Below are 26,940 nucleotides of genomic sequence, written 5' to 3' on the forward strand. Positions count from 1 at the left end.
GAGGTCATGTCTGACAAATCTGTTAGAATTTTTGAGGAGGCAACAAGGAAGTTAGACAAAGGAGAATCAGTAGACCTGATCCATTTGGATTTTCAGAAGGCCTTTGACAAGGTGTTGTACAGGAGGCTGCTGAATAAGATAAGAGCCCATGGTGTTGGGAGCAATGTACTGGCATGGATAGAGGATTGGCTGACTGGAAGAAGGCAGAGAGTGGGGTAAAGGGGTCTTTTTCAGGATGGCAGCCGGTGGCCAGTGGTGTTCCACAGGGGTCAGTGTTGAAAAGCACAAGTATTCACGATACACACTAACGATCTGGAAGAACGAACTGAGGGCATTGCTGCTAAATTTGCAGATAATACAAAGATATGTAGAGGGACAAGTAGTGTTGAGGAAGCAATGAGGCTGCAAAGGACTTGGACAGTCTAGGAGAGTGGGCAAAGAAGTGGCAGATGGAATATATTGTGGAAACGTGAGGTTATACACTTTGGTAGGTAGAATAGAGGCATAGACTATTTTCTAAATGGGAAAAGGCTTCGGAAATCAGAAGCACAAAGGAACTTCAGTATTCTCTTAAATTAACGTGTAGGTTCAGTCAGCAGTTAGGAAGGTAAATGCAATATTAGCATTCATGTGAAGAGGGCTAGAATACAAGAGCAGGGATGTACTTCTGAGGCTGCATAAGGCCCCATTTGGAATGTTATGAACAATTTTGGGCCCCCTATCTATGGAAAGATGTGCTAGCCTTGGAGAGAGTCCAGAGGAGGTTCATAAGAATGATCTTGAATATAGGACATCATATGAGGAGTGGTTGAGGACTCCTGGTCTGTACTCAATGGAGATTAGAAGGATGAGGGGGGAATCTCATTGATACTTGAAATGAAATGAAATGAAAAATGAAATGAAATGAAAATCGCTTATTGTCACAAGAAGGCTTCAAATGAAGTTACTGTGAAAAGCCCCTAGTCGCCACATTCCGGCGCCTGTTCGGGGAGGCTGTTACGGGAATTGAACCGTGCTGCTGGACTGCCTTGGTCTGCTTTCAAAGCCAGCGATTTAGCCCTGTGCTAAACAGCCCCTACTTACAGAACTTACAGAATACTGAGAGGCCTAGATAGAGTGAATGTGGAGAGGATGCTTCCACTAGTAGGAGAAACCAGAACACGAGGGCACAGACTCAAACTGAAGGGACGATACTTTAAAACAGAGTTGAGGAGCAATTTCTTCAGCCAGATGGTGATGAATCTGTGGAACTCATTGCCTCAGAAGGCTGTGGAGGCCAAGTCACTGAGTGCCTTTAAGACAGAGATAGATAGGTTCTTGATTAATAAGGGGATCAGGGGTTATGGGAAGTAGGCAGGAGAATGGGGATGAGAAATGTATCAGCCATGATCGAATGGCAGGCTAAATGGCCTAATTCTGCACTTATGGTCTTATGAAATAGAGTTTTATGAATAAAGCTGAAGAATAACAAGCCCAGAATGCTATGGATGGGTACATATAATAACATTAAGAGATATGAGGCTTGGATTAGTATTGAATTGGCACCAGAAAATTTCTGATTGCGAAATATTTAAGAGAGATAAGTATGAAAAAGGAAGGATGTGTGGCAGTGTTAATCAAATATTCTATTACAATTACAGTGATGGAACATGGGGAAGGTATAGATACAAGAGTCAAATATATTTGATGAGAATGAAGGAGTAAGAGGGGAAGTGTTTATCTTTTGGGAGTATGTATCAGACCACAGGCAGAAATGGTGCTGATTTGTTCGCAAGTCAACTTTGATTAGCCAATGGAGAAAGCAATGGAGTACTATAGGCTTCCCAAGTTCCTGGGTAATTAAAAAAAAACTGAGGCTTGGACATATTTGTTTTGATTGCAGAGAATGGATCCCTGCTTATGTTGTTTCTGGCAAGCGTAAATGTGCCACGTTATGAGCTTGACTGATTATCTTTCTGATGATCTTAACTTGGTTGTTAGTATAGCTATTTGCACACTCAGCATTGTTCAGCAATTGCTGCCCAATCACAGAATCACATCTACCAGTATATGCTTCATCTTGGGTTTTGCAAATGTGGGTTGGTTGAGTATGATCTGTACTCTGCCTGTTATGAACAACCATAGGAACATGCTGTTTGATTTGATCAGCCAATTGCTGGGCTATACGGCATATGTAGCTGGCATCGCACCTGCACTGAAATTCATACACAATGTTGCTCAATTGTGTGGTAGGCAGAACATCTTTTTGAATTGATGGGAGCATCCTGTTGGTGGAAAATATACTAAATTGCTAGAAGCAACATCCAATTATACACAGGGACCTATTCTCTGAAAACAAATGGAATGTGTTTAAGCTTTGGACATTTTTTGAATTACGGGAGCTTGGGTAGCCTATAGTTTACCATTGTTTCCTTCATGGCAATGCCTCAGCCAATCAAAGTCAACTTGAACACCAATCAGTATCCTTTTCTTCAATGGTATAAATTGTTGAGATTGTTGGTATTTGTACATTTGTTCTGATAATTTCAAGAAAAATGCTTCAGCAAAGTGTCTCTCTTTTCAACAATAAACAAAGACACCAAATAAAAAATCGAAGCCAAGATGCAGAACCTTCCTATAAACACTGAAGTAAGAAATTAGAGACAAGAAATAAATATTTTAGTTAAATAAAAATTGATTGAAAGATTATGCAGGTTTTGACTTTCATGTATCCGTGTCAGCTGTGACTCAGGTCACAATCTTGCTTCTGAGCCACAAGGTTCCAAGCTCAATGGCCATGCCAAGGCTTCAGCACAAACCTCACTGACATTCCACTGCCATACTGAGGGAGTACAGCACTGCCGAAGGTGGTATCTTTCAGATGAGATGTTAAATGAGGCAGTGTCTACCCTTCAATGGTGGATGTAAAAGATCCCTTGGTACTATGTGAAGAAGTGCAAGAGACTTATTCCCAGTGTCCTGGACAATATTTACCCACCTAAACAACATCACAAACAAAACAGATTATCTAGACAGTTTTCACATTGCTGTTTGTGAGAGTTTGCTGAGTGCAAATTGGCTGACACATTTCCTAGATTGCAACAGTGACTACACTTGAAAAATGGCTCATCAGCTGTAAAGCACTTTAAGGCACCCAATGGTCTTGAAAAGTGCTCTACAAATGTAAGTCTTTCATTTTTTTTTCAGATTACAGGAAAAGTCCTAACCATGGATGCTCTGTTTATGTTGCAATAGGTGAACACACCCACTAAGATGTATGGAATGGGTAAAGGTCGAGCCGCAGACCTGAGATACATTGAATCCTGTGCTCGGAGAATAGTGGCAGTCTCAAATGGACACAAAATAGTTACAGAGAAGAGCACTGTGCCTGTGCGAGCCGCTGAGAGCATTCGTAGAATATTCTATTCAAACAAAAAGCCAAACTTATCGCTACAGGTGAATTCAAGAAACTCAAGAACCATTGTGTTTATTTGTATTTAAAGGAGTTTTGCAGTCCACTTAATACTAAATAACAGCATTAAATTAGCTAATAAGTACATCAGCAGCAGGGGGCCAATTCCTCTTTGCACTAAATATATCAACAGTGCAAATGCTTTTAAAATGTTGTCAGTCCTCGCTCTTATAGCTGCTTTTTGGCCAGTTGACTCACACACTTCGCAACGAATCTGACCACGGTCATATTTACAATGTAGGTGCTGTCAAATCCAGAATTTCTGTCTGAAGGGACGGCTATTAATGACCTGAAGAACCCAGATCGAGTGCTGATTGGTGGAGATGATACACCAGAGGGCCAGGAGGCGATTCGGGCACTCTGTACTGTGTATGAGCATTGGGTACCAAAAGACAAAATCATCACTACTAACACATGGTCCTCGGAGCTTTCCAAACTGGTACATTCACTTTCAATTTTATTACAATTGTTCGGAAAACAAAGGTAATTTTAAGATTTCTATTTATATTGGTAAACATTAGAAATAAGGGATGGTTTAAGTGTGTTTAATTTAATGTTTCTGTGCCTGGAAGGGTGAAGCCTAGACATAGGTTCAGGCTATACAAAGGTGTTCGTATGTGTGGGGGTTGGTTTCAATTCCAACTGTGATTCTATTGCTTGCTGCACTTGTCTGTAAAATAATAGCCACACTTCAAGGTAATTTATTGTTTTTGAAACGCTTTGAGACATACCAATAAATGCAAGTTATTTCTTAACTCTTTTTCAGTAAGATCCCTTTTTGGTGAGGAAGAGCTTGAACATTCCGAACCTTTGTAGGTTCTTCTTTTGACATAGTGTATCAATCTTCTTGCTCTGAACTATCTCCAGAAACTAGATGGCCCATTATGCCTCACTAATGATAACTGTATCCAATCTGCCCATGACAATGTAGAGCCTCAGCATGATATCTGGTAACTTGGCAGAATGCAATGGGCATTTAACAGTCATTTGTTTTTCCCCATTTATTATTAGGCTGCCAATGCATTTCTCGCTCAGCGAATCAGCAGTATTAACTCAATCAGTGCTCTGTGTGAAGCGACTGGTGCTGATGTTGAGGAGGTAGCTCGTGCTATAGGCATGGATCAGAGAATTGGAAACAAATTTCTCAAAGCCAGCATTGGTCAGTAATTTGTTTTTATAAATCAGAGATCTGTTGTAAGGTTTTGGGCGTAGTTCGGTAGGCCTTATTATGTAGTTTTAGGTAGTTGAAAAGAGTATTTATTAACTACTAGAAACTATGTATGTAGGTACATTAAAAGTCCAATCTAGGAGCTGTCTCCATTGCTTGCTTCTCCACACACCTCTGTCCAATGCTACATTGATCCCAAGGTGCAGTCTATGTGTTCTCTTACATCACTGTGTGGGAGATAACGTACTCCGTCCCTTTGATGTACCAAAACCTTAGGGCTGGATTCTCTGATTTTGAGACTAACTGCTGACGCCAGCGTGGGAACGATAGCGTTTTATGACCAAAGAAACGGCGCAAAATGGCCACTGATCCTCCGATCCTATGCTAGCAGACCCGCAGCATAGAGCACCCAGCTCTAGCACAGATACGGCCAGAGCATTGCCAGGTCCGTGGCTGAGCATGCGCATAGCGTGGACCCAGCCTGCCAAATAGTGATCCCCTTTGGCCCACCTTGTCAACACCGGACCACCCCCCATCAGTGCCCCCAGCCCACACCAAAGCCCCCCCTGCCCACAGATTGGCTCCCCCTGACTGTGGCAGCGCTGGACTTAGTCCACATGCGACCGACGCCGTTGGGAACTTGGCCCACCTGGGGCAGAGCATCGGGAAGAGGGCCTCAGGTAACATCCTGAGCCCATCCCGGTACGCCAATTTGGAGGGCACAGCGCATGGTAAAAGTTGTGCTGCCCCCTATTTCGGCACCAATATGGATTCTCCAGCTGATCACCGAATGCGATTTCAGTGTCAGAGGCCGGAGAATCCCGCTCTTATACTATAAAATCCATCCTTATTTAGTTTACAAATCCTAATTGGGATTAGAAGATACATTTATTAGGCAATGCCTTTATTCCGTTTCAGGATTTGGAGGGAGCTGTTTTCAGAAAGACGTTCTGAACCTGGTGTATTTATGTGAAGCATTGAATTTACCTGAAGTGGCTCTATACTGGCAGCAGGTAAATTCTTGAGATATGTCAGAGAAATGATATCATGAACTTGGTGCTCAGCAGCTATTTTTGACGTGCACAACAATTTCAGTGGGCAAATTATTCATTTAGCAAGATATGTTATTCAGGATGTTTAATTCTGTATCCATTTCATTCAAAGAAATGATTTTCAAATTAAACAAATTCACGGTGGACGATGTCAGTATCTGTTTCTTGGAATGGGTATCCATGTTGACTCTGCCCAACTGTATTCGGACTTTCTAAATGTCCAGCTACCTCTTCCTTAATAATAGATTCTAGCATTTTCCCAATGACAGATGTCAGGCCAACTGCCGTTTAGTTATTTTCTGGCTTCTGGCTCCCTCCTTCCTTGAATAAAGAAACCACAAGCTGCAGTTAATCCCACAAGGTATCCAGACTTCACCGAGCTAAGAGAAACATTCAGCAGGTGGCTATCTATAGTATAAAGTGAGAGAACGGAATTAATATCAATATATCCAAGGTTAAATTTTATGAAATCTTTTCTTGGTTGCTTTTGTTAAGTTGTGTTAGTTAAGTGATAGTCACCTGAAAAATGAAAACGAAAGCATTGAAAGAATATCTGGTATATTGTTTTTACAGATCACACTCGGCCCATTTTGTCATTTTAAAACTTGATTTCTTTTAGGTGATTGACATGAATGATTATCAGCGGAGGAGATTTGCTTCCCGCATTATTGGCTGCCTCTTCAATACTGTGACAGGCAAAAAGATTGCACTTTTAGGCTTTGCTTTCAAAAAGGACACTGGAGACACCCGGTAATTTTATTACTCTGATACACTTCAATTTTTCTGTGATAATATATGGTTGCACGTGCAGTACTGTAATATTGAAAACAATTTTATCTTGACATTTTCTGTGGGAAAACATTTTGACTGTATTCTCGAAATAGCATCCACCTTGTAGGAATTTCTATCTTTAACTGAAATCAATGTGATAAAGACTGATAAAAGGAACATTTATTTCTGACCACCTTGCGGAATTAACTGTGAAAAGAAAATGCCCATGCAGCTGCCATTTTTTTACTCCAGCAGGTTGGGCGAAAGAAAGCAGGAAACTAACAACAGGCCAGTTAGCCAGACATCTGCCATTAGCAAAATGCTTGAACCTACAGTAATAGCATGACATTTAGAAAACTCAAAATACAATTGGGTAGAGTCAACATGCTTTTGTGAAAGAGAAATCATGCTTGAGGATCTTTGAGGATGCAACAAGCAGTATGGATAAAGGGAACCAGTAGATGTAGTATACTTGAATTTCCAAATGTCACTCGAGAAGGTGTTACATAAAAGATTACTAACAGGATGACTTCCGGTGGCGGCGATGCGGAGCTAAGCCGCACGTTCGGCAGCTCCCACTTTTTTCGGACTTTCGGGCTCTTTTAAGAGCCCGCAACGGCGCTGTTTTAACTTTCCCCCGGGGGGAAACACAGCCAGTGTGCCCAGCGGCTGGTGGATGAACTGGACTCGCAGTGGAGCGGTCCAATAGTCGGCTTTACAGCAGAGGAAGGCGAGAGGCAGAAAAGCAAGATGGCGGCGGGCGGGGAAGCAATGGCAGCAGTGGGCGCGGGAGCAGCAGGAGCTGCTTCAGCGCCCCTTCAAGGAGCTCAAAGCTGAGATCTTGGAGCCGTTTAAGGCCTCGCTGGACACGCTGGTGGCCACTCAGACAGCCCAGGCCGTGGAGATTCGGGAGCTGCGGCAAAAGGCTTCGGACAACGAGGATGAGCTTTTGGGCCTGGCAGTGAAAGCGGAGTCGCACGAGGCACTGCACAAGAAATGGCTGGCAAGGACTTCCGGCTGCGGCTATGACCAGCTAAGTCGCACATTTGGCAGCTCCTGCGACAAAGGTGTTTAAGGGCCGATTGGAGGGCCCCGACGGTACTGTAAAGGCGAATCCCGGTGGGGGAAGGCTCCCTGAGGAGAGTGAGACCAACTTTATGGTCGGTACTCGGAGTGGGGCGACAAAAAAAGCGGCAGCAGCTCCCCGAAAAAAGCGGGGGAAGAGGACCAAAATGGCGGCCGGTGGCGCACTAGAAGATTGGAGAAAATGGGCGGAGGAGCAGCAGGCCGCTCTCCTCCGGTGTTTTACGGAGCTGAAAGTGGAACTCTTAGAGTCTATGAACGCGACGACCACAAGGCTGATGGGGGCCCAGGCGACCCAAGAGGCGTCGATAAGAGAGCTGCAGCAGGAGATGGCTGCAAGGGAGGAGGAGGCCACGGTCCTCGTGGGAAAGGTGGAGGTGCACGAGGCACTCCACCTGAAATGGCAGAGCCGCTTTGAGGAGCTGGACACTCGAATGAGGCGGAAGAACTTGAGGATCCTGGGCCTAGCAGAAGGCCTGGAGGGGCCTGATCTCCCGAAATATGTAGCGGAGATGCTGAGCTCCCTGATGGGAGAGGGGGCCGGTCCATCGCCCCTGGAGCTGGAAGAAGCATATCGGGTCATGGCTAGGCGGCCTAGGGCGAACGAGCCCCCGAGGGCGGTGCTGGTGCGATTCCAGCGTCTCTGTGATCGGGAGAAAGTGCTGAGGTGGGCCAAGAGGGAGAAAAGCAGCAAATGGGAGAATTCGACGGTGCGGATATATCAGGACTGGAGTGCGGAGGTGGCAAAGCGGCGGGCCCGGTTTAACTGGACGAAGGCGGTGCTGCACGCAAAGAGGATCAAGTTCGGAATGCTGCAGCCAGCGCGCTTGTGGGTCACCTACAAGGACCAGCACCATTACTTTGAGACCCCAGAGGAGGCATGGACTTTTGTTCGGGAGGAAAAGCTGGACCTGAACTAGAACTTGGGAACGCCGGCGGTCGAGGCCGCCCGAGTACCCTTGACTGATAAAGTGGCCCATGTCTTTCTTAGGCCAGGTCGGAACTTGGTTAAAGTTGATAGGTCGTTTGGTTTCTTTGAAACTTGTGTTATGGGGGGTTTCTTTGTTCCTTTTTGTGTGGCTCTTCCCGTTGCCAACTTCCCTTGATTATTGTTGTTGTAGGGGGGGGTTTTTTTTTTTTTTACTGTTTTTTGATCTGTTCTTTAAGGGTTATGGTTACTGTTCTGTTCGATGGAGGGTGATGGTTAAATACGTTATTATTGGGTAGTTATTTAGTTATTTAGTTATGCAGGCATAGTTATGTATTTATGTATTTATTTGAGATTTGTTATTTATATTGTTATATTGTTAAGTTGGGGAGGCGGGACGGGGGGGGTGCAAGTTGGTTATGCGTGTTTTCTTTTTCTCTTTTTTCTTCCTCTCGTTTTAAGGGGGCTTTTTTATGGGCTTGGATGGGGACGGGGGTGGAATTGAAGATGGCGGGGTAGGGTGTGGCCGGGCGAAAGCGCGGGCTTTCCCCTGTTTCCCGCGCGCGGGACGGGGGAAGGGGGAGGAGAAAAGAGTGGGGTGTGGCCAGCAATGGCGGCTTTTCCCGCGCTGAAGCGGGGTCAGAGAGGGATGGCAAGGGGGGGGGGAGGCCCCTCCCCCCCCACATCGGGAGGAGTCGGAGTGTGGCAGGGGCAGCCGGGTCAGCGAAAACCAGCTGACTCTCGGGAGTACGATGGTGGATACACCGCGGCTAGGAGGGGTCCTAGCCAGGGGGGGGGGGGGGGAAGGGGGGTTAGGGGGGGATACCGGGTTGCTGCTGGAAAGGCCGAGGACGGGAAGGGAAGAACGGGAGGAGAGGGGGGGGGGGGCCATCGCCATGGGGAACGGGTCAGAAGGGGAGGGTCGACCCGGGGCGAACAGGGGACAGGACATGGCTAATAGACAGGGGAAAGGGACGGGTCGCTCCGCGACCCGGTTGATTACTTGGAACGTGAGGGGGCTGAATGGGCCGGTCAAGAGATCAAGGGTTTTTTCACACCTAAAGGGACTGCAGGCGGATGTGGCAATGTTGCAGGAGACTCACTTGAGAGTAGTAGACCAGGTACGCCTGAGAAGGGGGTGGGTGGGACAGGTGTTCCACTCAGGCTTGGACGCAAAGAACCGGGGGGTGGCGATTTTGGTGGGAAAGAGGGTGTCGTTCGTGGCGGCGCAGGTGGTAGCAGATAAGGAGGGTAGGTACGTGATGGTGAAGGGTAGGCTGCAGGGAGAGAATGTGGTGCTGGTGAATGTATATGCCCCGAATTGGGATGACGCGGGTTTTATGAGGCGCCTGTTGGGCCTCATTCCGGGTCTGGAGGCAGGGGTCTGATCATGGGGGGGGACTTCAATACAGTGCTCGACCCTGGGCTGGACAGATCGAGTTCCAGGACGAATAGGAGGCCGGCAGCGGCAGAGGTGCTAAGGGGGTTCATGGAGCGGATGGGGGGGGGTAGACCCTTGGAGATTTGGCAGGCCAAGGGCGAGGGAGTATTCTTTTTTCTCCCACGTCCACAGGGTGTACTCCAGAATAGACTTTTTTGTACTGAGCAGGGGGCTGATTTCGAGAGTGCAGGACACGGAGTACTCGGCCATTGCGATTTCGGACCATGCACCACACTGGGTAGAGGTAGAACTGGGGGAAGCACGGGACCAGCGCCCGTTGTGGCGCCTGGATGTGGGGCTGCTGGCGGACGAGGAGGTGTGCGGAAGGGCATTGAGAGATATCTGGGCACGAACGACACGGGCGAGGTGAAGGTGGGGGTAGTCTGGGAGGCCCTGAAAGCAGTGATCAGAGGAGAGCTGATCTCCATAAGGGCACACAGAGAAAGGAAGGAGAGGCAGGAGAGGGAGAGACTGGTGGGGGAACTTATAGAAGTGGACAGGAGATATGCGGAGACACCAGAGGAGGGGCTGTTGAGGGAGCGGCGCAGTTTACAGGCCCAGTTTGACCTACTGACCACTAGGAAGGCAGAGACGCAATGGAGAAGGGCACAGGGCGCGGTTTATGAGTACGGGGAAAAGGCGAGCAGGATGCTAGCACACCAGCTGCGCAAGCGAGATGCAGCCAGAGAGATTGGGGGAGTGAGAGAGAAGGGAGGGAACGTAGTGCAGAAGGGGCAAGAGGTGAACGGGGTCTTCAGGGATTTCTACAGGGAATTGTACCGGTCTGAGCCGCCCAGGAGGAGGGGGTGAATGGAGAACTTCCTCGATAGATTGAGGTTCCCAAAGGTCCAGGAGGAACGGGTGGAGGGGCTGGGGGCGCCGATAGAGCTGCAGGAGCTAGTTAAAGGGATAGGCCAGATGCAGGCGGGGAAGGCGCCGGGGCCGGATGGGTTCCCGGTGGAATTTTATAAGAAGTATGTGGACTTGGTGGGTCCAGTGCTGGTGCGAGCCTTCAATGAGGCGCGAGAGGGGGGGGCTCTGCCCCCGACAATGTCACAGGCCCTGATCTCCTTGATCCTGAAGCGGGACAAAGACCCTGTACAGTGCGGGTCCTACAGGCCTATCTCCCTCTTGAATGTAGATGCCAAACTGTTGGCAAAGGTCCTGGCAACCAGAATAGAGGATTGTGTGCCAGGGGTAATCCATGAGGACCAGACGGGGTTCGTAAAGGGACGACAACTTAACACAAATGTCCGGAGACTGTTGAATGTGATTATGATGCCAGCAGTGGAGGGGGAGGCTGAGATAGTGGTAGCACTGGATGCGGAGAAGGCATTCGATAGGGTGGAGTGGGAATACCTGTGGGAGACGCTGGAACGGTTTGGGTTTGGGGAGGGATTTATCAAGGGGGTGAAGCTGCTGTATTCGGCCCCGATGGCGAGTGTGGTTACAAACGGGAGGAGGTCAGAGTATTTTGGGCTCCATCGAGGTACCAGGCAGGGATGCCCCCTATCCCCCTTACTATTTGCATTAGCGATCGAACCGTTGGCGATGGCACTGAGGGGTTCAGGGGGGTGGAGAGGACTGACAAGGGGAGGGGAGGAACATCGGGTATCACTCTATGCGGATGATTTGTTGTTATATGTGGCGGACCCGGAAGGGGGAATGCCGGAGGTAATGGAAATACTAGCGGAGTTTGGGGACTTTTCGGGATATAAATTAAATGTGGGTAAAAGTGAGGTCTTTGTGATACACCCGGGAGATCAGGGGGAGGGAATTGGGCGGCTCCCCTTTAAGAGAGCAGTAAAGAGCTTCAGGTACTTGGGGGTGCAGGTGGCAAGGAACTGGGGGACCCTCCACAAGCTGAACTTTTCAAGGCTGGTGGAGCAGATGGAGGAGGAGTTCAAGAGGTGGGACATGGTACCGCTGTCGCTAGCAGGGAGGGTGCAGTCAGTCAAAATGACGGTCCTCCCGAGGTTCTTGTTTCTGTTCCAGTGCTTGCCCATCTTTCTCCCCAGGGCCTTCTTCAAGAAGGTAACTAGCAGCATTATGGGCTATGTGTGGGCACATGGCACCCCTAGAGTGAGAAGGATTTTCTTGGAACGGAGTAGGGACAGTGGAGGATTAGCGCTACCCAATCTTTCCGGATACTACTGGGCGGCGAACGCATCGATGGTGCGCAAGTGGGTGATGGAGGGGGAGGGGGCAGCTTGGAAACGTATGGAGAGGGCGTCCTGCGGCAATACAAGCCTGGGGGCGCTAGTAACGGCACCATGGCCGCTCCCCCCCACAAGGTATACCACGAATCCGGTAGTGGCGGCCACCCTTAAAATCTGGGGGCAGTGGAGGCGACACAGGGGGGAAGTGGGGGGTCTGATGGCGGCGCCACTGAGAGGGAACCACAGATTTGTCCCGGGGAACACTGGCGGGGGATTCCAGAGCTGGCACAGGGCGGGCATCAGGCAACTGAGGGACATGTTCATAGAGGGGAGGTTTGCGAGCCTGGGAGAGCTGGAGGAGAAATTTGAGCTCCCCCCGGGGAACACGTTTAGGTACCTGCAGGTGAAGGCATTTGCCAGACGACAGGTGGAAGGATTTCCCTTGCTTCCCGATAGAGGGGTGAGTGATAGGGTGCTGTCAGGGGTCTGGGTCGGAGAAGGGAAGGTCTCGGACATCTACAAAATAATGCAGGAGGTGGAGGAGGTATCGATAGAGGAGCTGAAAGACAAGTGGGAAGCGGAGCTGGGAGAGCAGATAGAGGATGGGACATGGGCGGATGCCCTAGAGAGGGTCAATTCGTCGTCGTCGTGCGCAAGGTTGGGCCTCATCCAATTTAAGGTGCTGCACAGAGCCCATATGACGGGGACTAGGATGAGTCGGTTCTTCGGGGGTGAGGACAGGTGTGTTAGGTGTTCGGGAAGCCCTGCGAACCATGTACATATGTTCTGGATGTGCCCGGCACTGGAAGAGTTCTGGGAGGGGGTGGCGGGGACGGTATCGAGAGTGGTGGGAACCAGGGTCAAACCAGGGTGGGGGCTAGCGATTTTTGGGGTTGGGGTGGAGCCAGGAGTACAGGAGGCAGGGGAGGCCGGAATATTGGCCTTTGCGTCCTTGGTAGCTCGGAGAAGGATCTTGATTCAGTGGAGGGACACAAGGCCACCAAGTGTTAACACCTGGTTAAACGACATGGCAAGCTTCATCCAATTGGAAAGAATCAAATTCGCCCTGAGAGGGTCGGTACAGGGGTTCTTCCGGCGGTGGCAGCCCTTCCTTGACTTTCTGGATCAGAGATAGGAACTGGAGGCCGAAACAGCAGCAACCCGGGGAGAAAGGGGGGGGGGGGAAGGGAGGGGGGGGGGGGATAGCAACGAAGGGAGCACGTCAGCAGGGGGGTCGCGGGCAATGACTGCCCGAGGCCATCGGCAGAAAGGGAAAAACGGTTTGGTTGCTAGACTGATAGCGCGGGGGGGGGGGGGGGGGGGGGGGGGGGGGAGAGGGAGGGTGGGGGGGTGCGCGCGGGGGAGGGCGTGGGGAGGATTTTCCAGGGGGATTGTTGTGTTATAATTTAAATGTAGTAGGGGTAAATGTTTGTATCGAAAAATGTCAATAAAAATTATTTTAAAAAAAAGAAATGGCTGGCAAGGATGGAGGAGATGGAGAACCGCTCCCGCTGGAAGAATCTGCGGATTTTGGGCCTCTCGGAGGGGCTGGAAGGTTCGGATTTCGGGGCCTATGTGGTCCTAATGTTGAACTCACTGATGGGTGCGGGGTCGTTTCGTGGTCACCTGGAGCTGGAGGGCGCCCATCGAGTGCTGCAGCGGAAGCCCGGGCCGAACGAACCGCCCAGGGCGGTACTGGTCCGTTTTCATCGCTTGGTCAACCGGGAGTGCGTGTTGAGATGGGCGAAGAAGGAGAGGAGCAGCAGGTGGGAGAACCCGGACGTTAGGTTTATCAGGACTGGAGCGCGGAGGTGGCGAAGAGAAGGGCTGGCTTCAATCGAGCGAAGGAGTGCTTCATAGGAAGGGGGTGAAGTTTGGCCTTCTACAGCCGGCTCGCCTCTGGGTCACTTACAGCTCTATTTTGACTCTCCGGATGAGGCCTGGGCTTTTGTCCAGGCAGAGAACTTGGACTCGAACTGAGGACTGGGGGGCTGGGGAAAAATGTACTTTGTTTGGAGGCTTTGCCCCCCTGGGTATCCTGTCGTTTATATTGGCTGTGTTTGCTGATTGATGTTGCCTGTTCATTTTCGCTATTTTGGTTTTTTCGGGGTTGTTTTCTGGGCTGTTGTTTATTTACTGTGGTGTTTTTTTTTGTTATGTCCACTGGTGGGTTGGGGAGTAGTTTGGGGTCCCGATGGGTCATGTGTCCGTCTTTTTCCCGCGTGTTGGGTTGAGGGGCGGAGTTCGGGTTGGAAGCGCGGGCTTTCTTCCTGCACCGGAGGAATTGGGGGCGGGGCCGGCACTGGTAGGGAGGGATTGGTGAGGGGTTCATCAGCTGGGTGAGGTTGCTGTACAGCTCCCCGGTGGCGAGTGTGGTGACGAATGGGAGGCGGTCGGCGGACTTTCGGCTTTCCAGGGGGACGAGGCAGGGGTGCCCCTTGTCTCCCCTGCTCTTTGCGTTAGCGATTGAACCCCTGGCCATGGCGCTGAGGGACTCGAAGAGTTGGAGGGGGATTGTGCGGGGGGCGGGGGGGGGGGGGGGGGGAGCACCGGTTGTTGCTGTACGCAGATGATCTGCTGTTGTATGTCGCGGATCCTGCTGAGGGGATGCCGAGATGCTGAAGATACTTGAGGAGTTTGGGGACTTTTCGGGCTATAAGCTCAATGTGGGGAAAAGTGTGTTGTTTGTCCTGCACCCGGGGGATCAGGAGAGGGAGATAGGTGAACTCCCGTTGAAGAGGGCTGAGAGGAGCTTTAGGTATCTTGGGGTCCACGTGGCTAGGACCTGGGGGGCCATGTACAGGCTTAGCTTTTCGCGGCTGGTGGGGCAGATTGAGGAGGAGTTCAGGAGGTCGGATGCGCTGCCGCTCTCGTTGGTGGGCAGGGTCCAGTCGATTAAGATGACAGTGCTCCCGAGGTTTTTGTTTCTTTTCCAGTGCCTCCCCATATTGATCCCAAAGGCCTTTTTCAGAAGGGTGAATAAGTAGGGTTCTAGGGTTCATGTGGGCGCGGAAGGCCCCGAGAGTAAGGAGGGTATTTTTGGAGCAAAGAAGGGAGGTAGGGAGCCTGGCGCTGCCCAACCTGTGTGGATATTATTGGGCGGCGAACGTGGCGATGATTCGCAGGTGGGTGACGGAAGGGGAGGTTGACGCATGGAAGAGATTGGAGGTGGCGTCCTGTGCGGGCACGAGTCTGGAGGCTTTGGTGACGGCCCCACTTCCACTCCCCCCGGCAAAGTACTCCACGAGTCCGGTGGTGGTTGTGTCCCTTAAAATCTGGGGACAGTGGAGGCGGCATAGGGGGGAAGTGAAGGCCTCAGTTTGGGTCCCGATACGGGGCAATCACCGTTTTGCGGTGGGGAAAACGGGTGGGGAATTTGGGAGGTGGCACAGGGCAGGCATCAGACAGTTTGGGGACCTCTTCCTGGATGGGAAGTTCGCGACTCTGGAGGAGCTGGTGGGGAAGTGGAACCTCCCCCCTGGGAACGCTTTTAGGTATATGCAGGTCAGGGCATTTGTTAAGAGGCAGGTGGCGGAGTTTCCGCGGCTGCTGCCTAGGGGGGTGCAGGATAGGGTGCTTTCGGGGACGTGGGTCGGTGAAGGAAAGGTCTTGGCTATTTACCAGCTGATGCAGGAGGAGGAGGAGGCCTCAGTAGAAGAGCTCAAAGCAAAGTGGGAGGAAGAGCTAGGGGAAGAGATTGAGGATGGAACGTGGTCGGACGCCCTGGAGAGGGTGAATTCCTCCTCCTCTTGCACACAGCTCAGCCTAATTCAGCTGAAGGTGCTGCATAGGGCTCACATGACAGGGGCAAGGATGAGCCGGTTCTTCGGAGGGGAAGACAGGTGTGGGAGGTGTTCGGGAGGCCCGGCGAACCACACCCATATGTTCCGGGCTTGTCCGGCCTTGGAGAGGTTTTGGAAGGGGGTGGCAGGGACTCGCAATCTTTGGGGTAGCTTCGGAGCCGGGAGTGCAGGAGGCGAGAGAGGCCGGCATTCTGGCCTTTGCGTCTCTAGTAGCCCGGCGCAGGATTCTGTTGCAGTGGAGGGATACGCGGCCCCCGAGTTAGAGGCCTGGATCAACGACATGGCTGGGTTCATCAAGTTGGAGAGGATGAAGTTTGCCCTGAGGGGGTCGGTACAGGGGTTCTTTCGGCGGTGGCAGCCCTTTCTCGACTTCCTGGCGAAGTGGTAGAGAGTGGTCGGTCTCAGCAGCAACTTGGGGGGGGGGGGGGTTCGGGGGTTTATTTTTGCAGCGGTGGGTTTGCGATGTTGTTATTTTCTTCTTCTTGTATTGCTGTTGGTTTTTTGTTATTATTTATTGGGGGGGGGGGGGGGGAGTTCTTTTCTTATGTTGGTGTGGGACCACGCCTTGTTTGTTTTAAAATTGTGGGGAGAAAATTTGTCATTGAAAAACTTGAATAAAAATTATTTTAAAAAAAGATTACTACCACAAGAGCTTAGGTGTTGGGAGTGATATATTAATGTGGATAGAGGATTAGCTAACAGGAAAAAGAGAGTTGGGATAAATGGGTCAATGGGAATGGTGGAATGGGTTTAAGGGACTGAATGGCCTATCCCTGCTCCTAATATTTATGTTCATATGTACCTTAAATCATATTAATAATCCCTTCACTATTAATTTCTTCAGTAGTTCTTTATGTTTTTTATGACTAGCTTTCTATATAATTTATAAAATCATCTTCCCTGTTTTGACTAATAAGTCAGACACCATTGCTAAGTATGTGTGATATCATTGAAATGCTCTTAGCAACTATTTCTAGTTCAATTATCTAACTCATTAAAAAAACAAAAACAAATTTGAACCAACCATATGTATATTATTTCAAATCAAAGAAGAAACCAGAATCAAAAATAAATTGCCTCTCAATGGTATGAGGCCCTGGGCTGGGACTTTCCCAACCCAACCTCCTGCTTCTGAATGGTTTGGCATGAGAGTGGGGGAGTGTAAGTGAATGTGAGAGATTGTGAGAGTGTGAACCCTGGGACTGGGTGGTGAACCGGACTCTCTCACACACACACGCCCCTCCTCCTCCTCACTCCCCAAAAACCTATCCACAAACTGGTCCTATTTGTGTGGCTAGAAATAGCACATTATTGCAGGTGATTTAATTGGTGCTAATTTAGTGGAAGGTTTTCCCATTTTAAACTTGGATGTGAAACCAGGAGTCATGCGCCAAGAGAACATATCACTGTTAATTCAAGATATTCTCATTCTGACCTCATCAATGTGGGATTGATGTTTGCAGTGCTTGTGAAGTTCAAGTATTTTAGTTGTTATTGTCCGGATATTGCATAAGGCCAGGTTCAAAGAAGCAGCACTGGTTGGGGAATATGAATGACCAGTTGTGTGTTAGTTGTCCTGATAAAGCAATGGTTGTAAAGTTTATCGTGCTGAAATCTCAACTTTTGATCAGCCTTATAAATGGAAGCTTAAGTACAAAAAGTCAAGAAGTTTTGCTCAGCCTATATGAAACAATTTAACCGCACTGTGAATAGTGTTCCCAATTCTGGCCACCTAAAGGATGTGAGAAGGTTTAAAGGAGGGAGAAGTGGCCCAGAACTTGAAGAAGCACCGTCACCCATGATTTCTCTGTAGTACTATTTTTTAATTCTTCCATTTAATAGCATTTTTCTCACATTTTTAAAAGTCTCGTCTAACTTCACTGACCAAAATCACCATTTATTTCTCCCTGGTAAATTCTATAGTTGAATCTGTCTTTTCCTCAAAGTCCAAAATTTTAATCTATAGGTTTGTGGAACCCACTCATATGCATTAAGCACTACAGTCTTAACCATTTCATTAAAAAAAAATTAAAGTACCCAATTCTTTTTTTTTCCTAATTAAGTGGCAATCCATCTACCCTGCACATCTTTGGGTTGAGGGAGTGAGACCAACATAGACACGGGGAGAATGTGCAAACACCACACGGACAATGACTGGGGCTGGGATCGAACCCAGGTCCTCGTCACCATGATGCAGCAGTGCTAACTACTGCACCACCGTGCCACCCCTTAACCGTTTCATAATCGGAAAACTGTTCATCTGCAGGATATTAAATAGACATCTGATACTTTCCCTACTAACACACTTTATAAAAGAATGGCCCACTTCTATTGTGGCCACGCCATGTAGTAGCAATTTTCTCAAAGGAGATAAAATACCTTTCAACCCCTTCCTCACTAAATTAGTGAATGAGCGAGCAAATATTTTTGCTAAATCAAAAAGCTGGAGATCAAGTCATTGTCTAATTTGTCAGGTATTCCCTGTCCACGTACACAAAACCTTTCTCTATCCAGTTCAGATTTCCTTGTTTCTTCCTCCCTTTGAAACTCTCTCCCCCTTTCCTTATCCCTTTCAATTTTTTCTCTTTGGAATGCAAGTTCAAGTTTCTGCATTTCCATTTCTTTTGCTCTTTTCCTCCCTTTCTAGTTCAAGCTTTTTATGTTCCTTTTTTCTTTCTATTTTAGTTCAAGATTTTTCATTTCTTTTTTTCTCTTTCTTTTTCCATCCTGGAACTCTGTCTCAAGGTGCATCAATTGCAGCTGAATCCTGACTAACTTAAACTGTGCTGTATCTATGTCAGCCTTTTCTTCCACAAGTTTTAAATGTTGAGCCAACATCACAACAACTTAAGTTTTTGCGACAACTACTTTTAACTCTATTTGTAGAATTTCTGCTATTGCTTTTAAATTAATCTTTGTTAATTGTTGTAATAAATCTTCTCTCTCAAGAAAAGCTGCAACAATTGAGAAAGCCATTTCAACTTTTAATACATGCAGTGAAGACCACTGTGAAACCTTGTTCGCTTAACCTTGAGCAAACTGCAGCAGAGCTGTCTTAGCCTGTAGTTTGAAATCCTGCAAAGAGCCCCCACTGTTTATGATGTTGAGGCAGACATTAATTTTTAAAAATAATACAAACCCCTGGTTATTAATTGAAATAGCCTATGCTATAAGTTTTCACATTTTGAACCAAAACTTTTACTGCAAAAATATTAGACAAAGCAAATAATATTAAATTAATACTATATTTTATAAACTCTTATTATTTAAACTCAAAATCTCACAGATCATTATCTCCTGTGCTGTTTTCAGTTCCAAATACGAGTCCTCCTAAATATTTCAGGATCTTGAAGGCTCTTTTACTTTGATTCTTTTCAGTTTTGCAGCCTGGCACTTAGACTTTAATAGAGTTTTTTTTCTCTGCAAAGTTTCCACTACCGATCTCTTCCACTGGCCCTACCAGGCAGATTTGACAATTTCAATTCCTCCTGCACTTGGATTTTTCATTCCGAACATGGGCCCTTCTTGAAATTCTTGTTTAGTGACTCCAGATCAGGACTGCCCTTGATTCCTAATTGCCTCTAGGCTCCATCTTCTGGCTCTGGCAGCTACCCAACTGCCTTGTCCCAGCATATGAAGCTGACCTGGCTGGTAGTTTTCACTCTGCTTGTGTCTGTGAGAAAACACACTTTTACACTCCCAAACGAAAGGATTGTTCCCTGCAACCTATCACGATAGCCTTGTGGCATATCTGGGATGGTCCAAGCAGAAAGTCAAACCAATTATCTTTTACCTTCAAAACAACCCTTTGATTCTGTGAACCATAGAATAATGGAGTTGCCATCCCTCCTTGCTAAGTTCACCAAGATTCCCGGCTGGGTCACTATCTGTGCGGAGTCTGCACGTTCTCCCAGTGTCTGCGTGGGTTTCCACCGGGCGTTCTGATTTCCTCCCACTAGTCCCAAAAGGTGTGCTGTTAGGTAATTTGGACATTCTGAATTATTTCTCTGTGTACCCGAACAGGCACCAGAATGTGGTGACCAGGGGTTTTCACAGTAACTTCATTGCAATGTAAGCCTACTTGTGACAATAAAGATTATTATAAGAAAAAAAGAGTAGCACGGTGGCCCAGTGGTTAGCACTGCTGCCTACGGCGCTGAGGATCCGGGTTCGATCCCGGCCCCAGGTCAATGTCTGTGCAAGGTATGCACATTCTCCCCGTGTCTGCGGGGTTTTACCCCCACAACCTAAAGATGTGCAGAGTGGATTGGCCATGCTAAATTGCTCCTTAATTGGAAAAAAAAAGAATTGGGTACTCTAAATTTATAAAAAAAAACGAAACCCTCTTGTTTACAAAGGTGCATTTAGCTTCTTTGATCCAAGGTCTTCACAGATAATTTAAACCGCTTATTGAATTAACTGTAGACCTCCTGTCCCTACCGAGAGTTCAAAATATTATTTTTTATTAATATTTTTTATCCCATTCTTAAAGTTACAAAACCAATGCACAGAGTGGACTGGGCAAATCCTTAACCCATCTCATTGCTTGCTCCAGAAACCTTTTCAGATTCAAATTGAAGCAAATTCATGGGACGGGATTCTCCCCTATCCGGCGGGGCGGGGTGGTCCCGGCGTAGCGGAGTGGCACCAACCACTCCGGCGTCGGGCCTCCCCAAAGGTGCGGAATTCTCCGCACCTTTGGGGGCTAGGCCCGCGCCGGAGCGGTTGGCACCACGCCGACTGGTGCCAAAACCGGCACCAACGGCCTTTGACGCCCGCCGCTGATATCACCACCGGCGCATGCGCGCTGGGGGATTCCCTTCCGCTACCGCCATGGTGTAGGCCGTGGCGGCGGCGGAGGAGAAAGAGTGCCCCCACGGCACTGGCCCGCCCGCCGATTGGTGGGCCCCGATCGCGGGCCTGGCCACCGTGGGGGCACCCCCCGGGGTCCGATCGCCCCGCGCCCCCCCCCCCCCCCCCAGGACCCCGCTCGCGCCGCCGATCCCGCCGGCACCAGAGGTAGTTCAAACCTCGGCGGCAGGAGAGGCCTCCCAGCGGCGGTTCTTCGGCCCATCGTGGGCCGGAGAATAACGGCAGCACAGAAACCCGTAGGCTCCCGCCGGCCCCCACCATTCTCCGAGGCGGGCGGCGGGATTGGCGGCACGCCAACGTTTTGCGGGTGGGAGAATTCTGGACATGGCGGGGGCGGGATTTTCGGCAGCCCCGGGCGAGCAGGGTCGGAGAATTTCGCCCCTGGTCTCCACAAGAGAGACATACAAGATCCAAGCTGAGACGAAAAAGCATTGCATCTCATTTTAGGCTTGATCTGATGCTTAATCTGAGCCAAAGGGCCGAGAAGCGATGAGTTCAAAGATGTTGATGCACTGATTTCAGTTTTCTCACTTCTAACTCTGACCTTATTAAATAATCACAGGTTGCCCTTTGAGCTGTAATTGGCTCAGATTTGATTACCAATCTGTTAGCCAAGTATTTCCATATATCTATATTTAACATTTAATTCTTAAACTAAGTCATCTTCTAAAACATGCTACTTATTAAATTAGACATTCATAACCATTGATAGATCTTTTTCCAACCATACCCCAGTGGAGAGACACTTCCTTTAACTGTTTTAATTTCATTTGAATGTATTCAGTTTTATTCTGCAGAATTTTAAGTTTACTAATTGGGTAATTTTGTTTCATTTTAGAGAGTCTTCCAGTATCTACATCAGCAAATACCTACTGGATGAAGGTGCAAATCTTCACATCTATGATCCCAAAGTTCCCAAAGAGCAGATTATCAAGGACCTGTCACATCCCAATATCTCTCCGGGTATCTCTGATGAAGGTATAACATGACTGAACATTTTTCTTTCTCAATTTCGCTGTTCATATATACTATTGAGATACAAATGACTTTTTTTGTGTTTAAAAGAAGTTGTATTCCCCAAGTTCACTCTGCTATACAAATTGAGAATCGAATCAAAGTGGACCCAATTGACGTTTGGATTGTACTATCTGCAATTCTCCTTCACACAGAGCAACACTCATTCATTTAAACACCATTTCCTACAAATCAATCAGTTTTATATACAGCTGCAAAAATTCCTTTCATGCCATCTGTCTGAATTTTTCTAATAGGATCATTGGGGGGCAGCACAGTGGTGCAGTAGTTAGCACTGCTGCCTCATGGCGCCGAGGATCCTGGTTTGATCCCAGCCCCGGGTCACTGTCCGTGTGGAGTTTGCACATTCTCCTTGTGCCTGCATGGGTCTCACCCCCACAACCCAAAAAGATGTGCAGGGTTGGTATATTGGCCATGCTAAATTACCCCTTAAATAGAAAAAGAATAATTGGGTACTCTAAATTATATATTTTTAAAAATAGGATAATTGAATCATAGAATGTTTAGAGGAAATAAATGACCATTTGGCCTGTTGAGTCCATGCCAGCTCTCTGCAAGAGTACCTTTTCCCTTCAGGTGCTTACTGAATTCCATTTTGAAAGCCAAGATTGTATCTTCCACTGCCACCATTTTAGGCAGATATCTTTTCTGCACCCTCTCCAACACCTTCACATCCTTCCTAAAGTGCATTGCTTAGAATTGGATACAATACTTCAGTTGAGATTGAACCAATACTTTATAAAGATTCATCATATATTTGTAATTTATGCCTCAATTGATCAAGTCCAGGATCCCGTATGCTTTTCTGACCTTTTCTCAACCTGTCCAGCCCCTTCAATTTGTGCACAAAACCCCCCCAGATCATTCTGTTTCCGCACCTTCCACTCCTTTAGTGTTGTATCCTTTGTTTTATATTGCCTCTCCCCAGTTTTCCTACAAAATTGTATCACTTCGTACTTCTACATGTGATATTGAATCTGCTACTTATCCCCGTTTCTGGCTTTGTCTTTTTCAAATCTATCACTATCCTCCTCACAGCTCACTACACTTCCAAGTTTTGTGTAAATTGCAAATTTTGAGATTGTGTCCTGTACGCCCAAGCCTAAATCATTAGCATATAGCAAGGAAAAAGCAATGGCCCTAGTACCAACACTGGGGAACCCCACTGTACACTTTCTCCATCATAATTTCCTGTCATATAGTTAATGCATCCACGATAACATTATCCCTTTTATTCAATGGGCTTTAATTTTGCTGGCAAACCCATTTTGTGACATTTTATCAAACATCATTTAAAGTTCATGTACACCACTTGATCAGCAGTACACTCATTAACCATTTCTGTTACCCTATCAAAAAACTCAATAAAGTTAGTTAAACATATCATACCTTTATATGTATGTTATTATTAGGTCTTTCATATTTTTTACAATAAATGCAACAAAGTACCAAGAAAATATCAGTGCAAAACAGGTACAGAACAGAACAAGAGTTATAGCAAACACGGGAACAAACAAGACAGGATAAATTCAGAACAGTATGCTTAAGGAACCGGCGCCTCTATCTTATATCATGGATTAATTCAACAGATTAACAAATTGAGCGGGGGGGGGGGGGGGGGGGGGGGGGGGAAGGAAGAATAGTTCGGGATGCATGTCCTTATGTATTGTGATATTAAGAATGACAAAATGGAATAAAATTAATTAGCTCATGGAAATCCCAACAGGAGTAAGTCAGCGAAGGTGGAGACTATGAATTTAAGATAGAGATCCAATACTTTACGGAATGCATCAGACTTAGAACCACAGGGGTCAGGAATTCCATGGAGATGCATTCTATAATTAGCCAATGCCAGTTTTGAATTGAAGGTTATTTGCCACCATGTCAGCATAGGATATTCATCTTACCTGCAAAGGTCAGGATATTCTACAGCCCCTTTTTATTAGAATCAGTAATTCTCCCATCTTGAAGACTAAGAATCAGGAACACAGGATTAGACTCTAAAGTTCTATCAAAAAATGTCTCCAGCACCCTAAATACATCAGGTCAATAGGACTGAATCTTAACACTGCCCATAAACAATGTATATAATCACGCTTGACAACCAGGCACTTTAGGCACATCGGAGATGTAGCAGGATCAAACCTGTGCCTAAGACTTGGCATTATAAGCAGACAGTGTAGTATCTTGAACTGGGTCTCCTTCATTTTATTGCAAACCTAAATTTTACTGGCATAGTCACATATATTAAACATGTCTACTCGTCAGTATTGATTGCCGAACATTTTTCCCAAGACTGCAAAGCACCCACCGTGCTAGTGCAGGATCTAGAATTTAAAGTAACATAGAACTTAATAATTAATTGTTTAGGCTCCACAGAATTTAGGATTATTTCTACCGGGGAAATTGAGGAGTCCAAGACGCAAAGTTGTCTTGTTAAACTCCTTAATAGCTGCAGCCACCTCATCCTTAGTGATGGAAGCTCGAGAACTCTGAAATTTCAAAATAGAGCCTGGTTCTTACTTGTATTATCAACTTGACACCTGTCACCCACGCTCTTTCTCTGCTTCCCCTTTCCTCATGATCTCTTTCATCATCTTGGGAGCTCTGGCTTTGATTGCCCTGGTTTCCACCTCATGGAAAGGCACCTACCTCACCAGTACCTGAACGATCTGCTGTTTAAAGGCAGCCCATTGTTCGCTTACAGTTTTGCCAGTTAATCGTTGATTCTAATTTACCTGCAGCAGATCCATGGTCAACTCATGGAAATTACCCCTCCTTCAATTGGGTACATTTACTCTCATTAGCTCCTTGTTCTATTCCATTGCTATCTAAACCCAATGAATTCATTATCACAGGTCCCTATCTCTACTGCAACTTGACCCACTCAACCCAGCTCATTCCCCAGAACTAGATACACCAATGGCTTGTTGGGCCAGACATTTACTGATCAAGAAAATTCTTCTGAAACAATTCAGAAACTATTTCCCATTTCTTCCCTTTACACTAATATTATCCCAGTTTTTTTTTAATTTCTGAAAATTATTTTAAATTCATTTTCTGCATTTTTGCCCATCTCTAATTGCCCTTGAGAAGGTGGTGGCGAGCTGCCTTCCTGAACCGTACACCTATAGTGCTGTGAGGGAGGGAGTTTGAGAATTTTGACCAGATTGAACAGCACTTTGTGGGGGTCTCTCAGGGGATCGGAGGCCTCCAGCTGCATGCCCTTTGGGCAGGGTGGTACCCTGGCACTGCTGGTGCCACCTGGGCATGCTGGCAGTGCCAGCGGGGAACTACCAAAGTGTACAGGTGGCACTGCCAGGGTACCAGGTTGGCATTGCTCGAGCTCTCGGAGGTGGAGGGGATGAATCCCAAAGCCTCAGGTACCTCGGGAATCTGCACTTATTGCCTCGCTCTAATATGCAGATTTGCCAAAAAGTGATCCCGCCCACTATGGGCAGGATTCACATCGCAAGGCGCAGCGAGCTGGGTAATTCCCGGGAGCGGGGTCTCCTGGCTTTCATCGGCAACGCTGCGCCGTGCCAAGCTGCTTTTCCAGCACAGTGCGGCCATTGGATCGCTCTCATTATTTCCCAGGAAAATTAATTTTTCATTCATTTCCAGATACACCTTGTAACATTACCATGCTCCATGACATTAACATATAACTAAGCTTCATTAAATTTGCTCATATTGAACACTTCAGCACTTCTCAAATTCTAAAGCTAACAATTCAGGCAATGATTCGAAATTTTTACAATGCGGAGAGATGGCCATATAAATTTAAGCTAGCAATGAAGATACTAGCTACAATAACTGTGATCAACCTTTTCTTAACACACAGTGCCTTGCTTGGTCACTATCTGCACTGATGCGTACGCAGCCTGTGATGGAGCCCACGCCATTGTCATCTGCACTGAATGGGATGAGTTCAAGGTAAGAGGTAACCCTTATTAAAGGTGAGCTCCTAATCAAATCCTGTTTGCAGCATGCAAAATTATCCTCAGTTATTCTTGAAACACGTTTTAAGAAGCTTTAGAAATAAAATGCTACACATTACCTGGATCAGGTTGGATACATTCTACAAAGGCAAGAAAGTCAGGATAAACCTGTTTGGCCTCAACTGGAGTATTGTATTCAGTTCTGGGCACCACGCTTTAGGAACGATGCATTAGTGAGGATGAAGAAAAGAATCACCAAAATGGTCCCAAGGATAAAGAACTTCAGTTACGTAGAGAGACTGGAAGATGGGACTGTTTTCCTCAGAGAAAGTTATGAGGAGATTTGGTCAGGGTATTCAAATTCACGAGAGCCTGGGTGGAGTAGACAGGGACAAACTGTTCTCTTTGGTGGAAGCATCAAGAACCAGAAGACACTAATTTAAGGTGATTGACAAAAAAAAGCAATAGGAGGAAAAGCTTATGCACAGTGAATAGTTACGTGCTCTGTAATGCGCTGCTTGAGAGTGTCGTGGAGGCAGATTCAATCATGGCTTTGAAAAGATAATTGGATCTTTATCTGAAGAGAAAAATTTTCAGGGCCATGGGAAAAAGGCAGGGATGAATTGTTCTAGCAATGAGCTAGCATGGACACAACGAGCCACATGGCCTCCACCTGAGCTGTAAACATTCTGGGATTTGTTTCAGGCAAGGAAAGGACAGGGGAAATAGGCAGGGCACCAGTTATTATTTCTATGAACTATATAAATATCACCGCTTTATGAGGAAAGAGGTTAGGAATTGAGTCAAGTTTATAAAACACTATGATGATGGGTGGAATTATACAGCCCCGTTGCCATAAGACCATAAGTCATAGTCGCAGAAAGAGGCCATTTGGCTCATCGAGTCTAATCCTCCACTTAATGAGATCATGACTGGTCTGGTATGAAAATCCTTAACTCCATTTTTCCGCCTTATCACTATAACCCTTGATGATTCCCTTACTGATTAAAATCGGTCTGTCTCAACCTTGAACTTAGTTAAAACAGCCCTCTGCGGTAAAGGTTTCCATAGTTTCAATACTCTCCGAGAGAGAAAATTCCTCCTCATCTCTATCTTAAATGGGTGACCTCTTACTCTGAGATTATGCCCTTTGGTCCGAGATTCTCCCACAAGGGGAAACAGCCTCTCAGCATGTACCCACTCAAGCCCCCTGAGAATTCTATACGTCTCAAAAAG

At 47.2% G+C, this 26,940-nt stretch overlaps 1 protein-coding gene across 2 annotated transcripts in view; it reads left to right on the plus strand.

Moving 5' to 3' along the window:
- The window catches only part of ugdh (UDP-glucose 6-dehydrogenase), a 55,461-nt gene that overhangs the window by 22,341 nt on the left and 6,180 nt on the right, over nucleotides 1-26,940 (plus strand). For both annotated transcript variants that reach the window (XM_038791393.1, XM_038791394.1), the window contains exons 4-10: nucleotides 3,235-3,435; nucleotides 3,693-3,890; nucleotides 4,463-4,610; nucleotides 5,538-5,632; nucleotides 6,291-6,421; nucleotides 21,567-21,706; nucleotides 25,608-25,699. In XM_038791393.1, coding sequence (XP_038647321.1) covers nucleotides 3,235-3,435; nucleotides 3,693-3,890; nucleotides 4,463-4,610; nucleotides 5,538-5,632; nucleotides 6,291-6,421; nucleotides 21,567-21,706; nucleotides 25,608-25,699 — 1,005 coding nt within the window. The remainder of the gene's footprint in view (nucleotides 1-3,234; nucleotides 3,436-3,692; nucleotides 3,891-4,462; nucleotides 4,611-5,537; nucleotides 5,633-6,290; nucleotides 6,422-21,566; nucleotides 21,707-25,607; nucleotides 25,700-26,940) is intronic.

This window comes from Scyliorhinus canicula, chromosome 3, assembly GCF_902713615.1.
Source record: "Scyliorhinus canicula chromosome 3, sScyCan1.1, whole genome shotgun sequence".
Taxonomy (NCBI): domain Eukaryota; kingdom Metazoa; phylum Chordata; class Chondrichthyes; order Carcharhiniformes; family Scyliorhinidae; genus Scyliorhinus; species Scyliorhinus canicula.